This window comes from Macadamia integrifolia, chromosome 7, assembly GCF_013358625.1.
Source record: "Macadamia integrifolia cultivar HAES 741 chromosome 7, SCU_Mint_v3, whole genome shotgun sequence".
Lineage (NCBI taxonomy): Eukaryota > Viridiplantae > Streptophyta > Magnoliopsida > Proteales > Proteaceae > Macadamia > Macadamia integrifolia.
The window spans coordinates 9,778,551-9,795,656 of record NC_056563.1 but is presented as its reverse complement, the minus strand read 5'-3'; the positions used below and the strand labels follow the sequence as shown (position 1 = coordinate 9,795,656).

General features: G+C 38.4%; 1 protein-coding gene across 3 annotated transcripts in view; it reads left to right on the top strand.

The window, feature by feature from the left end:
* The window catches only part of LOC122084134 (dol-P-Man:Man(7)GlcNAc(2)-PP-Dol alpha-1,6-mannosyltransferase), a 52,642-nt gene that overhangs the window by 21,153 nt on the left and 14,383 nt on the right, over positions 1 to 17,106 (top strand). For all 3 annotated transcript variants that reach the window (XM_042652212.1, XM_042652213.1, XM_042652211.1), the window contains 9 exons: positions 1,898 to 1,956; positions 9,729 to 9,800; positions 13,030 to 13,093; positions 13,228 to 13,331; positions 15,229 to 15,300; positions 15,430 to 15,516; positions 15,609 to 15,676; positions 16,574 to 16,642; positions 16,729 to 16,811. In XM_042652212.1, the coding sequence (XP_042508146.1) occupies positions 1,898 to 1,956; positions 9,729 to 9,800; positions 13,030 to 13,093; positions 13,228 to 13,331; positions 15,229 to 15,300; positions 15,430 to 15,516; positions 15,609 to 15,676; positions 16,574 to 16,642; positions 16,729 to 16,811 (678 nt within the window). The remainder of the gene's footprint in view (positions 1 to 1,897; positions 1,957 to 9,728; positions 9,801 to 13,029; positions 13,094 to 13,227; positions 13,332 to 15,228; positions 15,301 to 15,429; positions 15,517 to 15,608; positions 15,677 to 16,573; positions 16,643 to 16,728; positions 16,812 to 17,106) is intronic.

Sequence of the window (17,106 nt, the reverse complement as noted above, 5' to 3'; positions counted from 1 at the left end):
TGCCAACTCATGATGATGCCAACAGTATCAGCCCTACTGCTAATTACCAGCTATGCCAACTAAGCCATCCATCTCATTGACACTGACAACTATACATGATGCCTTTGATGATTGTACCAGCTCAACCATGATTATCAATCAATTCTCCGGCTATGCCAACTGAGACATCTCTTTGACATTGCCACTCAACTGATAATGTCTGCTCAAAATTCTACCAAAGCTATTGCTGATGCAAAGTGCAGCTGCAAGCTACTGGACCATACCTTCAACCCTTGCCACCAGCCCATACATCTGTCAGATGCTCAAATTAATGTAAGGCTAGGTGACAATCACCCTAACCCCAGACAGGATCACAAATAACAGCACAATAGGTGCTATCTATGAATTTAATAACAGAATAGTTAAACTGATGTAACAGCAACTAAATGTATATAACAGTCCCTTGTACCCACAATAAGACCCGACACCAGTAGAACACAACCCCAACTAACTACCACAGTAGCCAAAAGCCCCTAGCCGAAGGCCAAATCTTAGGTTTGGAAATAGAAAATTGGGCAATCCAGGAACTCAACTATCACAAGGAGAATAAGGCAGGGATTACTGTCGTGTGTAGCTGTTCATAGTAGAAATCAGATCTCAGAATTTCAACTTGAACCAATAGATGAATCAGAAGTTGAGACAATTCTTGAATTAGGTCGAGAATGGGGAGAAATCTCAGATCACAGGAACCAGGCCTCAGTTGAGGCTAAACTCAGTCGGGTGGAGCTCCTTGTGTAGTTGCTTGAATCCCAAATGATGGCCGGGATCTCCAGTATTCAGCCAGAAAATCTCCAGGAAAACAGTATCACATGGACTGGAATAGCTCTTCAGTTCTTCAACCAAAAAGCATCAACTTGGGAGACTTCAATGGAGGTCTCAATGGATTACCAACAGCCTAAACAAGGATCTCGTATGACCAGAAACAGAAGGCAGAACAGAGGAGGAAGGGAGATCGAGTGAAGAAGAGAAGGTGGAAATGGGAATAGATGTGTCTCTCACCCGAGGTATCTCACCTCTAGCCTCTCACAGGACAATTGGATTGCACAAAGCACGCTTCAATCAACTTCATTAAATCGTGGGGAAGGACCAACATGTCCATTACATTATATAGTGTTGTGTCTGAATGCAAAAGGAAAGAAATAAAAAAGAAGTCTTAAGACGTATTCTCCAAGTAATTCTCTATATATCCATTGAGGGACCGTCACTTTGTGAGATGGTAAACATATTGAACTACTAGTGTGAAGACACAGGTTCTAGTCTCGGGAGCTGTCACTTTGTGCAAAAATGCCAAAAATAAGGCTGTCTATAATTTACCCCTCCCAAGACCCTGCTTGTTATAACTACGTATCCCACAAGCTCGAGCTATTAAGTAAGAGGCTACAAAAATATACATACACACGGTGGTGCCATCATGTGGCACTGAGATGTAGGGGGCACAGCAACACAACACAAACCCCTCGTACTTACTGGGGATTGAGCACCCGACCTCCTGGCTCTGATGCCATGTTACAACCGCTTATCCCAAAAGCTTGCCCTGTTAAGGGCTGTAACAATGTAAATCAGCACACAAACACTGCCAAAGCAGGACTACTTATTTTTTATGACATCTTAAATAAAGAGTGGTCTATTAGAGGGCAGTGTTTTATTTATTTTTAGTTCTCATTATATCTGAAAACTCTTGGATATTTTCCGCAAAATGAAAAAAACTTACATACAATGGTTGTTACTTTCCTGGTTTTGAGAGTTGTTCTCTGCTGAAGAGGGATTTGAAAAAAATCATCATGAGCTATTCATTCAAATGTTGTAAATACAGCTTCTTACCGGCAGTGCCAAATGATGCTTTTGTATTTATATGCAGTCAATTTGGCTTACGGTTTTTGGTTCAAGGGGAGTTTCCATGCTACTTTATGCGTTCTGGTATATATACATGAACTCTTCATATCTCAGTTTCTATGTTAGTCATTTTCTTTTCTGATTGCAAATAGATCCTGCAGACAAGCATGTCATGGATGGTATTGTTCTGACACAGTTTTTTGTACGCAGTTTTGGCTTATATATACGTACTATTGTTCATTGTGTATTTCTATGAATTTTTTAATCATTCGCCATATACTTTTGGTTCACTAACTTGATTGACGGCCCTCCACCTTATCTAGTTAGTTGTTGTTGATTGTTTTCATTTTCTTGGTTAGATCATCCGCAAGGTGGGAGAGATGGAAAGGATATTCTCATAGAATTAAAGCATGCCGTCACCATAAAATTCGAAGCAAGATTTTTTTTTATTACTGCTATAATATTTGCAATTCTTTAAAGAGAAGAATTTGGGGAAATTAAAATTCAAGGAACAATATAGATGTGCACTGAGTGTTTCTGGGACCGAGACATTGGTGTATGAGTTGTGAGTTTAGGAAAGAATTAAAGGTCATGATCGGGGTTGTATCACTTGGAAGGTGGCTTGGAAATTGGCCTTGGTTCTATCTTTGTAATTAGGTCTTGTCTGAGTAGTTTAGTAGAAACACTAAGGGCATTCCTAGATCCATAAAATTCCTCCTTTGATAAGGTGCGTCAATTGTGAATGGAGATGCCATTGAAGATGTGGGAGGCTGCATGCTATGGGTTGACGCATTAACCTCTATGTTTCTGTTTGAGAATGTCTTCCGACCTCCTCTTTTTTCTGCCATTGTCTTAGGCATAGTTATTAAGGTGTTGCTGACACCACCTTGGCATTAAGGTGGTATAAATAGGCTAAGGCAGCCATGTGCTTTATGGGTTTTACATAACATGATCGCCTTAATGGCTAAGGCAAGGCCTTATGACGCCTTACGACCAAGGCAGAGACACATTTTATGTTTTTGTTTTTTATTTTTTATTTTATTTTATTTTTATTTATTATTTTTTTTTAATGTATTACCACATACTCCATATATTTTATTGTGATTGGAAAGTCTATGGGAATTATGTACACTTGAGAACTATGGGATCAAGTATATATAAAGTCAAAAACCACACTTTTGTTGAACAAATCACAAATCGCAAAATCCTTTTGGCTGTTTTATTCTTTGTTTAGGAGAACCAGGGCACCAATTTTCCTTCCTTTGTCATTTCCAGCTCTGACGATTCTTTCTCTGGTGAGTCTGCCTCAGGCCATTTCAGCTCCGGCAAGGTACTCTTTTTTTTTTTTTTTCTCCTATTCCTCTTCCCTTAATCCCTTCTTCTCTTCCTTCATTCTTCTTCTTCCCATTCCAGCGAGTCTTCGCTTCTCTTCTTTCATTCTTCTTCTTCTTTCCTGGTTTTCTTTTCCCATTCCAGCGATACTGACCTTAGTTGCAGCTTTAGTCAGATTGACAAGAGTAGAAATATAGTGAATGACCTTAGGCACTCATTTTGGCATCATAGATATAAGTATAATAAATACTTACATATTTTAAAATCCTTTTTTATTTATATTTATAATTTTGTTTCATAGTTATATTATATGTTGTGCTGAAGATAAACTTACTTAGTTTACTCACTTTTTTGATTTGTTTTTTTTTTTTTTTGATGAATATCTTGCATTGGTACAACATCCAAATTCTTACGTCGGCTACATGGAGATTCCAAGAAAGGACGAGTGCAAGGATCCATGCAAAAATATTGATGGGTTATGGCTAATTATAATAAGTGCCGGCTGTCAACCCAACACACCACTACAAGTTAGCCACATGCTTATAACGACAGACTATAATAGGTATTGGCTGTCTACCTGACGTACCATATCGATCAGTCAAGCCAAAGCATCCTACATGCATTACGTCCACCACCAAGACAATCCATCACTTTGACATTTAGAGCACTGGGAATAAATCACATTGCGTGAGCATCTGCAAAGACCATCTCAATTCTTTGTTTTAATTAAACAGTAGGATTCTCCTTATCTGTACCGGTTCTAAGTCTAGTGTTTGATGCCTAGGGAAGGCTCCTGAGGGGGCCGTTCCCAATTTGTCCCTCGGTTGGCACTCAACGACCCATTCTTGCCATGGAAGCAGCTCAAACAGTCCGTCAATAGCTGACAGGTCTGGACTAGGAACCCCGTGCCCCAGCCCTTAGAGCCAATCATTTTCCCAAGGTTATGGATCCATATTGCCTTGGTATGAATCTTTAATCTTTATTTAGTATATAATTAGAATTATTTAGTTTTTAATATGCTATTTGTGCCATATAAAATGGTTACATGAAAAAAAAAAAAAAAACAACTAGAACTCATTATTCGATAAGGCGATGCCTTATGTTTGCCCTATTGCCAAAGCGCTTCAAAATGCCCTCAAATGCCTTGGTCGCCTTTACGCCTTAATAACTATGGTCTTAGGCAATGAATTAGAGTGAGGGAATCCTCACTCCGTTGCCCAGCCTTAACAAGTCCTTCAAATGTAGTTAATAGTTGGGCAAACAGATAATGCATATGTTGGGGTTACAGGTTCATAATCAAATATATGAACTTGCTCCATTTCAGGACGGTCCCACATCAATGAGGATTTTCTCGGAAACCTTAGGAGAAAGGTTGTGAACAATTTCACACTCTCTTGTCTCAGCATTTCGAGATCATGATTGGAAAACACTATCAATATTGTAGGATTATTGATTCTTGAAGGCTTTTACTCTATCCTTTCCCGATGCAAGTCTGGGAAGAATCTAGTGACATTAGCCAACGGATGGCCGCTCCAGGACGTGTAAGTTGGAAGACTTTCCCCATTTGCTGTTCTATGTACTCCTTGATTCTCATATGGCCAATATAAGCCCTCAATTGTGCCTTTGGATCACCAGTTCCATTGAATTTGTTTGATTGCCATTTGAATTTTTTGGGCAACTTAACTTCTGCCAAGAAGCACATGCCTTCAGTGTCATTGATCTTCTACTCCTTTTACATTCTTAAAGGCATGTTCCAACCTCCAATTTTTTCTCTAGAAAATGTGTCTCAAGTGTTTCAGAGGACAATTGGGGAAGTGGACTAGTGTTGATGACTATATTAACTTCGTCTATGATGACTCTTGGAGTTTTTTGAAGATTATTGGTTTGACTTCATTCCTGTTGGTTCTGATTGGCTTGACCTTGAACAAGTTGCGAGACTTAGTGAAAGGTTCACTACCATCTGCTTCAATTCTGAAACATCTATTTGCGACTATTCTACATGGAAAGCATGAGTGTCTCTTGAACCCATAGTTAGAATATTTTCCTCATATTGGGAAGTTAGGTTCGGATATGGAAACGTTTGACTCTCTGACCAATCTAGATGTGGTTTGGGCCCACTCGTTGGTGGGTAAACCTTTCTTTGCCGTGGAATGATGCCCTTACAAAATACAAAATTTTAAATTAGGCAATGGGTCCTAAAAGAAAGTACCTCCTAAACTAGACGAACGGGAAGTGATAAAGGTCATTTAAGCCAATTACACACCACACCATAATTTCACTTAGAAGTTAGCCCATGTGAGAATAAATTTGACCCAGGTCTACTTCAGCCCTGCCACTGAGAATCATGTACTTGACCTGGTTTATGTTCAAATATCAAAAGTTTAAAGAAATAGAAGGGGTAACATGAATGCGGTCCTTACCAAAAATGGGAGAAAGTGAGTCATCGTTAGCCTAAACCTTATCCTTACCAAAACAGATAGAATAGGATTCAAAACACTGAGATATACTGGTCATATAATTTATGGCACCTGAGTCAATGACCCAAGCAGTGGTAGGGAAAGATGCAGATGTAGAGGCCTGTAAGGTCGAGGCTGAAGAATTTGGTATTGTAGTTGCCAAATATGATAGAACCTTACGAAATGCAACAATATCATCCTGAGTGAGAGAACTATAGTCAATTTGTATTCTAGATGGATATCCCATAGGTTCAATCTTAGTTATCATAGTGTTGTGTCTAGCTCCCCCTCTCTTGCTACCATGCATACTAGGGGGACAGCCATAAAGCTCCCAACATTTGTCTCTAATGTGCCCAAATTTCCCACAATGAGTATATCTGAATCTACGTTTGTCATTCCCGTGGGGTGGCCCTTGGCCTCTTCCTCCTATCTTTGACATAATGTAGGAACACGTAGAAAGTGGGAAGCTAAAATCAACCAATGAGGATCACATCCACCATTCCAGAGATATATAACCAACAAGATGAAGCTTCGATAGGTCCATTGACCTCATACATTATGTATGAATAGACCTAACAAAAAGGTTGGGTGTCCAATCCAAATGGGTAATACACAACACCTAAAAACTTCTTCCCAATACTCAAAACGACATTCCAGCAAGTAAACGGATCATAGAAACTTGAAGAAAAGCAAATCAAACATATCTTGCTCTATGTAGCTTCATCCCAACTCAACAAACAAGTCTCACATGATGTAACTCATCAACCCAAGGCAACCAATCAATACAGTACATAGCATTTTAGACAAAAAAAGGTCAAGGAAAGGAAATCTGGCCATACCTGGCAGCTAATAAAAGGAGTTGTGCTCCAACAACTCGCATGTTCAGCCATCGAGACTATGGGAGGTGAAAAGGAACCCTTGGGAGATTCTAGTGATCCATGCCTCAACTCCAACAAAGGCTGGATGAGAGAGAAGAAGGGAGATGACTCTAGGGCTGGGGGTAACCCAGAAAAAACACTCCCTTGTGATTGAAGCTTCAATCTGTCTTCATAGCCTTCAAATCTCCTTCCAAGGTGTCTTAAACTTGATGATAGAACCCCATTAGGTCTTCTAGTTGAATCTTCTTACATGATATAGCCTCTATTGGAACCCCTTTACTTTTTTAGGGTTCCAAGAGAGGAAAAAAGATTGAGAGGAAGAGCTGCTGGTCGACTCTCAAACCTTACCTGCCTCTGATACCAAGTTGGAATTTAATAGTTGCAAGAATCAAGGAAGAAGGTAGAAGAAGAAGAGAGAAGAAGGAGAAGAAGGGGAGGATGAAGAAGAGGAACAGAGAAAGATGTTTCGGTGGAACTAGAGGAGAGATCTTTTCTCCCTCCCTATATTCATTTGCTTGACCAATAACAAAGAGAGATTACTTTTATGCCTCCCAAGTCAATGTAACATAGACAAGGGAGGCAAAAAGGTAAAAGGTAAAAAAAGACAATAGCTCATTATAACAAATTACAACTTAATAAGAATGTGCCTAAAGTACCCTTATTAATTCTAACACACTCCTCCCCCCTCAAAAGTGTGTGTATATATATATATATATATTTAGGGGTGTCAAACGGTGCAGTTTTGATTATTCGGTTCGATTTACATTTTGATAAGGTGAAACCAAAACCGTACCGGATAGGAATAAGGTAAAATCATAATCGTTTTAATCCGGTTTCAGTTGTAGCGGTTTTTAATCGGTTTTTGTTATTCAGTTCACAACCGGTTTACATGGGGTTAATAGTGTCGTTTTAGAAAATGGTTTGCATCCTACAACTAGTGTGAATCCTACATATACTAAATTTTCTAAAGAGTTAAGACAATATACATCTATTTTGCCAGGGACAATATACTTTCTATGTAAAAGACTACACATATTATAACTAATTAACTATGATCCTAGAAATTAAAAAATCAAGAAGTGTGATTGTGTGAAAGTGAAGCTCCCTTCTCGGTTAGTACTTTGCTTCTTTTTTTTTTCTCCCTTTTTTTCGTAGAGACCCATCGAAATTCAAAACACTTTAAGTCTTTAATACTAGATGCCGGTTAACCATCTGTTTTCCGGTTCGATTTGGTTCCAAACCGGAATTATGGCCTATAAAACCAAAACCGGTTCAATTTACAATGATGCGGTTCGGTTCGGTTATAACTGGTCGGTTTCGGTTTTGGAAAATGGTTTCGGTTATATATTGACACCCTTATATATGTGTGTGTGTGTGTGTGTGTGTGTGTGTGTGTGTGTGTGTGTGTGATGGATATTAAAAGCAGCATCAGTCTTGAACATATAAAACAGTCGTAGACGCCAATGAGCAGCACCAGTCTTGAACATATATAGCAGTCGTAGATGCCAATGAGCATTGAGGACTTCATTCTAGTAGCGATATCAGCTCAAACATACCAACTATCAGCAGCAATAGCAGATAAAAAAATCTTCATATTGGATGAATCCAAACAGCAACAAGCAAAATAAGCGGTAGTGAACACCAACCACACTTTAAGGTATCGTAGCAACAACAACATCATAAGCCCTTCTCAAAGAAGGCAAGTAGTAAATTGTAATCTTCACAAAGAAAACAGATAAAAGTGCAATTATTGATGCACTTATAAGCCCCAAATAGATGTCACAGATAAAATTGCAGCATAGGAAGCTGTGAACTGGGTAAAAATGCAGTATAGGTCATTGCGAACCAATTAGCAGCGTCAGGTTGTTGTGGACCAAGTAGCAACATCAGGTTGCTAGAGACCAAATAACTCAGCATGAGGTTGTTGTGAGCCACTGATAAATTGTATTGTTGCTGAATACCACAAATAACTAACTTCATAGATAAAATTGTTGCTGATGATAGACCTGAAAAAAAAAAATAATAATCTTTAGTGATGACTTGAGCAGATAATAACAATAATCTTCAGTCTCCCCCTCACTTGTAGCATTACACGAATACACGTAGACCAATAATGCACATGATGCAACAGAGAATAATCCACCATCATATGGCAACAATAACCAGCATCACGAAGGATGCACATCTCATAAATGCCATAATCAAGAGCAACTGCAAATAAGATCCCAATAAATAATCACCAATCTCCCCCTCACGGTAGCAAATAAAATACCAGATAGGCCAGATTTTAACAAATTTAAGCAAATAATCTCCGATGATATCAATAATGACCATAATTCCATGCAAGTACCACTCTTCAAAAAATTGCAACCTCAAACTGATGTGATCTGGGGTCCACCAAAGCAATAAAATTGAACATATATGACCAATGGAAATTTTGTAAATTCTGGCCACACTTGTGGGAACACCCAAGCAAGAGAAGACTCAAATGAAGTGTTCAGTGGCAGAATTGTAAATAGATTGAAGTTCATAAGAATAATGGCAGAATAGTAATGACTCAATACCAAACAATGCAATCCAGGGTTCCAAAACCTGATTCGTTTCGCTTGGGGGTCCACCCAATCAACAATAGTTATTGAGAAGCAATGGCTGTTTGGTAAATAACCAGAAATTTTCAATGGGCTATTGGTAAATAAGCAATGGGCCAGAAGGGAATTAGTAATTATTGGTTGGGGATAGACTTGGCAGATCATAACAACAATCCTCAAATGTCAAACAAAAAATATGACTAGTGTTGCTTTCTCGAGAAAGTGGTTGGAGAAACTAAGCCATTCTTATACTGTTGGGTTTTCATCCTCTACAATTCAGGTTGTGGCTTTAATTGCTTTTATTCAAGTTTGGTTACTTCAATCTCTGTCCTGTCTTGAAAAAGTTGAAAGCTATTTCCTTGGCTTTCTTTTTTGGTGTAGTGATCTTGTAATTTGTCCCTGTTATCTTTATAATATTCTGTTTATGTACACCGGGGAGGGGGAATAATATTGGAAATAATGCTTCATTATTGTATTACATTAACTGTAGTAAGCAGAAACCTCTTTTCCTTTGAGTGTGTGGCTTGTGGATCATGATGCCATTTGTTTTTTTTCTTCTTTACTTTCTACATGTTATGCGATGGCCTCTTTTTTCCCAACAGGTTTGTGCAACAGTAATCTTTAGATGCGACATGCTGTTACTTCTTGGCCCTATAGGCCTAGAGGTTTTGCTGGTATGTTTACTATTGAATGTTACCTGCATTTGTTTTGGTATCATTTTCAGAATTTAAGATGGAATAATATTTATGCTGAATGCCTTCTGAAGTGTCGATGTTACCTGTAGCAATATATCCCATTAAGTTGCAAGCCTGCTGGTCCTTTCTTACTACCTTCATCATCGTGTCTTCACCTACCCCTTGACATTTTAGAGCCTTGAACTTGCACCATATTGCTCCTCACTGGTACAGAAATAATTTTCCTAAGATTTGAAATATTTCATGTTCATATGCAGTACCTTGGACATTCATCTGGATTCATTAATTTTACATATCATGAAATTATCTAATCCCCTAGATATTATTGCATAATTAATGGAGATAAAATTAACTATTAGTAATATGTTACAAGCAGATTTTCCTTTTTTTTTGGGTGAATTTAAATGAATACATATCATCTAAGAAATGAATACAGATTTACTTACTACGTGCTGGATTAGATATTCTGGCATAATTAATAGGTTTTATTAAAAAAATCCACTTGGCTTTCAACATTAAGAAAAATTAGCAATCATCAACTTTTAACTTATGGTACTTGAAATAGGAACATATTGAATCTGAAAGATGTCAGCAAGGTAAAATGAGAGTTAGGAAGAATGAGTAGCAACGAGAAAGATCTAACTAGAAACAAATCAAACTCCAAGCATTAGAGAATAGATAATAATTGGAGTTATGAAATAGGATTCTTTGACTAAGGCTTGAAGTTTCCGTTTCCAGTTGAAACCAAAATATTTGCGAAACTACGAAATTTTGACCGAAAACTGGTAAGTTTCGGCTGCAGGTTTTGACTGCTGGTTTCGAGGTCTAAATGGCCAAATTAGATCATGAAACTTCTGGGAAATCCTATTTTAGGCCCTCTAAACATAGTGGATTCTTAAATTGTTGAAAAAAAAAAAAAACCCAAAATGATAGTTTGGCATCGGACCCTTGATTGGAAGTGTACGCTGTACACTACTGTATGCTAAGGTTTAAGATCTCGATCTCGCCCCTAGTCTCACTAAACCAAAAAAGAAAGATCTGGCGAGTTCTTGTGTCTTTTTCTCAGTTGACTCAGTGGCCATATAGTCTTTATCGCCCCTAAAACTTGCCATTTACACTATTTAGGCCTTCTCAACACAGTGGAAACATCAGTTTTATTTATTTATTATTATTATTATTTTTTTAATTTTAAATCAAAACCAAAATGGCACTTTGACTTCGTACCCTATGTTAGTAGTCTTTGCCTCTTTGGACCCTTCACCCTAGGCTATTCCACAATAAAAACAAACAACTATTGGCCATGTTTCTATGGAAAATTTGTTTTGAGAAATTATTTTAACTTAAAACTGTTCTTGAGAAGAAAAGGATCTCCAAAGGTTGATGATGACGTGATATCGACATAACTAAAAGGTCCCACTAGAAGCCCATGCCTCCTTTTAAGCACTACTAAATTTAAAAGCAGAAAACTATGTTTTACCACCAAAATTAATATAACAAATAACTAACAATTCTACCAGCAACGGCCCTTTTTTGGGACCCTATATGGGCCTAAGTTTGATCCCAACTCTTCGGTTCTTGGACTAGATCTTGAATTAAATCTTGGGGTGGACCCATTCTCTTTTGGTTTCCAAATCTGATCCTATTTATCCAACCAGCACATTGGTACTGCATCAGGAGCTCAAAGGAATATGTTTTGACTGGTCTGAGATTAACTGGTTTCTAGGTGAGTCAACACATTTGAAGGGCCCTGATGACAACTTGCTTTTAACATCAAAAGAGAAGCCCAAATACTTTTCTTCTTACTAGCAAGCTTCCAAATCAACTTGAGGATACCTGCTGAGTTGAATTCTTTGAAGGACCCAATCGACCCAGATACTTTTCTTCTTACTAGCAAGCTTCCAAATCAACTTGAGGATACCTGCTGAGTTGACATCTTTAATGCGCCTAAGACCTAAACTACCCTCCTCTTTAGGGATGCAAACCCAAGAGGTGGGGTGAAGAAACCTAGAGCATTCAAATCCTTTCTAGAGGAAGGAGCACATAATAGCTTCATGGTTCACAATAATTGCCGTAGGGAGACCAAAGATGCCTGACCAATAGATATAGGCGGCCTAAAGGACTGATTTGATGAACTCAAGAGGGCCCGCATAAGATAATAGCTTTCCCTTCCAAAGCTGAAGCCTCTTGTGCATAAGGTTAACCATGGGGGTACAATGGTGGCAGTCATTCTGGAGGGGATCAAAGGCAGCCCAAGATATTTTGCCGGAAGAGAGCTAAGAGAGAACCCAGTCAAATCCTTGAGGCTAGCCTTAACCTCCTCAGAAACCCTAGATAAAAAGAGAAGGGAATTAGTTAGCAAAGCCCAGACAAACACTAAAACTATCTCAAGCAGGACATAGAAGAGGCAACAGAAGGGGGGTCAGCCTTGCAGAATAAGATGAGGTCATCAACAAAAGCAAGGTGGGAGAGCTTAGGGCCTTACATTTAGGGAGTGGGGAAATGAGCAATTGGTCAGTTGAAGCTTGGATGCTTCTGAAAAAGACTTCAAGGGCAAGGGAGAAAATGTAAGGGGAGAGGGGTTAACCCTGACAGATACCAGTAGTTGGAGCAAAAAACCCAGCCGGGCCTGGGCTTCCATTAACAAGCACAGAATGGTGAGTGGAGGAAATTCAATGAAAGACTCAGCTGGTAAAGACGGGTGAAAGCCATTTTGTTGAAGACATTTACAATGAAGTCCCACCTTAAGGAATCAAAAGATTTATGGATATTTATCTATATAAGGGCAACAGGGGGATGATTCTATCAAAACCTCTCACAATCTCATGACGGGAGAATATTGTCAGAAATACAACGGCCAAGAATGAAAGCTGATTGGTTTTCACTAACAAGAGAATGCACCACCAGCTTGAGCCTATTAGCCAGAACTTTGGGTAAAAATTTGTAAAGCAGATTGCAAAGGGGAATGGAACAGAAATTAGATATGGAAGAAGCACCCTCTTTCTTAGGGATGTGGCACATTGAAATGCCTACTTGAGAAAACTTTTGCCTAGGTTTTGTAGAATTTAATATTTTCGCTTGCAGCAACCAGTTATATCCTGATAGTGTTCCTTCTCTCTTGCATTAGGGAATACAAGTTTGATAAACTCAAAATTTGTTTCCTGCGACAAGATAATTTGCATCTTTTGACCATTTTGGTTTTCCATTTCAGACAAGGTCAATATCCCTATGGGAAGCATTAAAATCCTGTGTTTCCACTTCTCTATTGTGCATAGGTTGGTGAGCGATTTCTCCCATTATGTCCAGGGATTAATCCTTTTTCACTCTACTTGAGACATTTTTTTATGAAATAAATTTGGGGAGTATATTCTTCTTCTAGTATCAGCTAATACCATTCTTCTTATTACAGGGTTTACCATAGTGGTTGATACCATTATGTGGCGGAGATTTGTCTGGCCTGAATTTGAAGTTCTCTGGTTCAACTCTGTTCTAAACCAGAGTTCTCAGTGGGGTGTATCCTTCATGGAAATTCAAGTGTTATTACTTACATGGATATGACATGAAAGTCCATAATCCATATTATGAGTATTTGAAATCCTTGGGCAATGATTATCCACATAACATTCTATAATATTTTTGTCTGTATCACATGTTTTTTCATGTTCAAATGAGGCATAATGTGTTTTCTGATAATTTTTCACATGATTGCATGTGTGCAGTTTCTTTTTTTCCCCCTATGCTTCCTTGTGGACCTTAATGTACACAAAGTGGACTGGTTGTCTTTGTTGTGCTGGTAGTTTGGATGTGCCTTACGAACTTGAGCCTGTGAAACTGCATACTTTGTAATTTGTTTGTGCTGGATGCTTTATCCTTCTGCTTTTATCCATGCATGTAGAAGATTGGAAATATGATGGTCTCTCACTGATTTTATCCATATTTTTTGGCAATTTTCTTAGGATCTCTATACTAATTGAGCTTTTCCGAGGGATTACATAATACTAATGATTCTTCTTTTTCTGCATTTAATTTGATGATAAGTGCAATAGATTGTCTAATGGAAGAAAGTTCCTTCTGTAGTGTCCTTTTGACTGACTACTTTTTTTCTCCTGAGGCATGCAAAGCATCGTTTCATTGCATGGATTAATATCTTTTATTTTTTATTCTCCCACATTTTTCAACGCAATTTTTGTATGGGCAAAGTGGTCCAGGATGGCCCATTCTGATAAGCTTCTCATGACAGCCCAAATATTTGCCATGTGGCAGATACTGTCTCCTTTGTTTTGTTCCAGCTCGTGATTTGGACGAGTCACGCACACACCCTAGTACATGTTCCTTAGCGCTAAGGACATCCCTGAAGAGTGGGGGATTTCGTTTAGATGGGCCCAAATATTGTGGCTGGGTGGCACCAAGGTCATCTGGCTATCGTCAAGTTTCATCTCAAATGAGGTCGTCAAGTGGCAAATTAAAGCTTTGAGAATCTAGGCACTACAAGAGGGTGCATTGATATACATGCATGGCTGAAAAATAAAAGGATGGGTGGATATACGGTAGGTATTTGATTAAACTTGAGTCTGAAATTCGACAGGTAGCTACTAGCTAATCCACTAGGTGTACAACTAATCTAACGATCAGTTGGCCAAAACCAACTGTTTACTTGGCTCAAAATGGACCATCCTGACTAGTTTATGTTAGAGCAAACACCAAGAAAAATACAAAAATAAACAGAAAATAGATCTACACAACACAGAGATTTAACGAGGTTCACACACCGTTGTGGTGTGCTACATCTTCGGGTGAAGAAGAAGATGTTTCACTATGCAGAAAAGAGATTACACCCAAGCAGTGGTGAGAAAACTTGCCCTGAAAACCCTAGCTCGAAAAACCCTCAAAAATACAATGGCTTTCTCAGCAAGACAACAGTACATTATATACTCCAAGTCGCGGGTCGACCCATCGAGTCGCGGTCAATCCAATCGGCCCAACCCCTCTGCTTCCATCACAGGTCTTAGAAAACTTCCCATTTGGGTCGCCACTAAAATATGTCGGAGTGGGTCAACCTTCAAAATGGGTCAAGAATTCAAGACAAACTTAACAGTTTATAACGATGGACTGTAAATGAACTTTTGCCTTTTTGTTTTAATGGTTGTTTGCATATTCTTATATGGGCAAGAGAGTGCTACCCGCTATGCAGCCACTGCACCAGCACACAGACCAATGGGAGGCTGCACGGGGCATCTTGGGGCCCTCCTGTCTCTAGGTGTAGACACACGCAAGAGGGTAGCTTTCTTTTTCCCTTCTTGTATTTGTGATGAATTTTATGGACATATCAAAACATATCAAAACTCCAATTATCGCTTATTGAGGTGTATTGAACTGCTATTATTTGTAATCTTTAACATTGAGTTCTCAGACATATGCGTTCCACTGGTACTTTACATCTGCTCTTCCTCGTTCCTTGCTTGCGGCATATCCTTTATTTGTGGTGAGTCTTGTGGATATATTAGGTGATTGTTTTGTGCATAAATTTTGGTGCAAAGACCAGATGGCCGACCCCATCTTTCAGAAGAAAGAGCGATGATTTGTTGTTTGATATTATTTTGTCTTATTGCAGCTTGGAATGTTTCTTGATAGGAGGATATCTGGTTACATTGTTCCAGTTCTATCATTTGTTTTGCTTTATTCAAAGCTTCCACACAAGGTCTTGCATTTACATATTACCATACGGTTTAACTACCGACTTTTATCATTATTTATGCATCCATCATGTGACCATAATCTCTTATGCCACAGGAACTCCGTTTCATAATTGGTTCGACTCCAATGCTCAATGTTGCAGCAGCAGTTGCCGCTAGTAGAATGTATGTGTCATAATTGATTTGATTCCAAAATCTGATGTTCAAAATACTTCAAATTGCTTGGGGAAGTCAGATAGCTGGGATGTCAAGTTGGAATACCCAGCCTTGATACAAATGTGGGAACTACATATGATGCCTTGCGACTGCCTCTCTTTTTTTCTCTTTTTGGTAAATTACACTTGGAGTACTTGACATTTACAGAAACTACACCTTAGGTAGCTCATGTTTGATATATTATGTTTGGGGTACCTTCTTTCATATTCTCAACTTAATCCGTACCACCACCTCTAGAAACTTCTTCCCATCAATAGGGAGATGGTATGACCTAGAGAAAGGATACATTAATTTTTTTATTTGGTTTATTTTATCCCCCTTTTTTCTCTCTCATTCTCACTGCGGGTGGGTGTTGAGGCCGATCTGCCTGAGGAGAGAAAAAAAGTATCGCCAAACATAATATCAATGAGTGAAATTGAAAATACGATCAAAAGGGAAAAAAGGGTACCCCAAGGCCAAAGCTAATATATCAGATCAAAGATTGATGTAGCTAGGTGATTCTAGTCATTGGATGGACAGATTTGGATATTTACAACAATTTTTAGACCTACCAGTGGCTCATATCAAAGATTCAAAATGGATCTCTTTTGAAATGTTCATTATTCGGTGTGGAAAATGCAATGAGAATAGTTTGTGTTGCAAGTCATTCCCCATGCTGGACATATGAGTCAACCAGAGTGCCGGCCATGAATGTCAAACTTCTCTAGACCAATGATTTCTTACCCCTGGGCCCGTTTATAAATTATTTTCACGAAATATAGATAATACTTGTGCATGCTTTTTTTTTTTTCCCTTCTAATTTTCCTTTTTTTTGTTTTTTTGACTTCTTACCTTAATTTGCTTCAGCTACAACAATAGGAAGAAAGCTTTCTGGAAATGGCTTAATATAATGATGCTTGGATCTCTTCTGGCCAGGTTGGATGCATAACCATCATTGTTCTACTAATTAGTTAGTAGTTACCCATGATTTCTCCTTGTTGCTAATCTTCTGGTTGTTTTAGTCTAGGATGTTCCATTATTATGTTTCTAGCATCATATGACAACTATCCAGCTGGTTATGCTCTAAAAGCTTTGCATCAGATTGGTAAGTCCACTAAACCAATTTCTGGATATGATTCCTTCTGTACTTTTTTATTCTTGTGAAATTTGTGTACAGTTGTATCTCATTATTATTTTATTTCTTCTTTGTACCTGAAAATACACATGAAGATGAAAACAAAGGTGAGAATGCATGTGTTTACTCTGTAGGCAGCATATGGCATTTAAGATGCATGTTATCCTGTGGTTAATGACATTTATCAGACTTGCCCATGCACTTTTTGTTTAGACGGTAATGTGTATTGTTGAGAACATTTAAGTATAGTGTTTTTTTTTTTTTT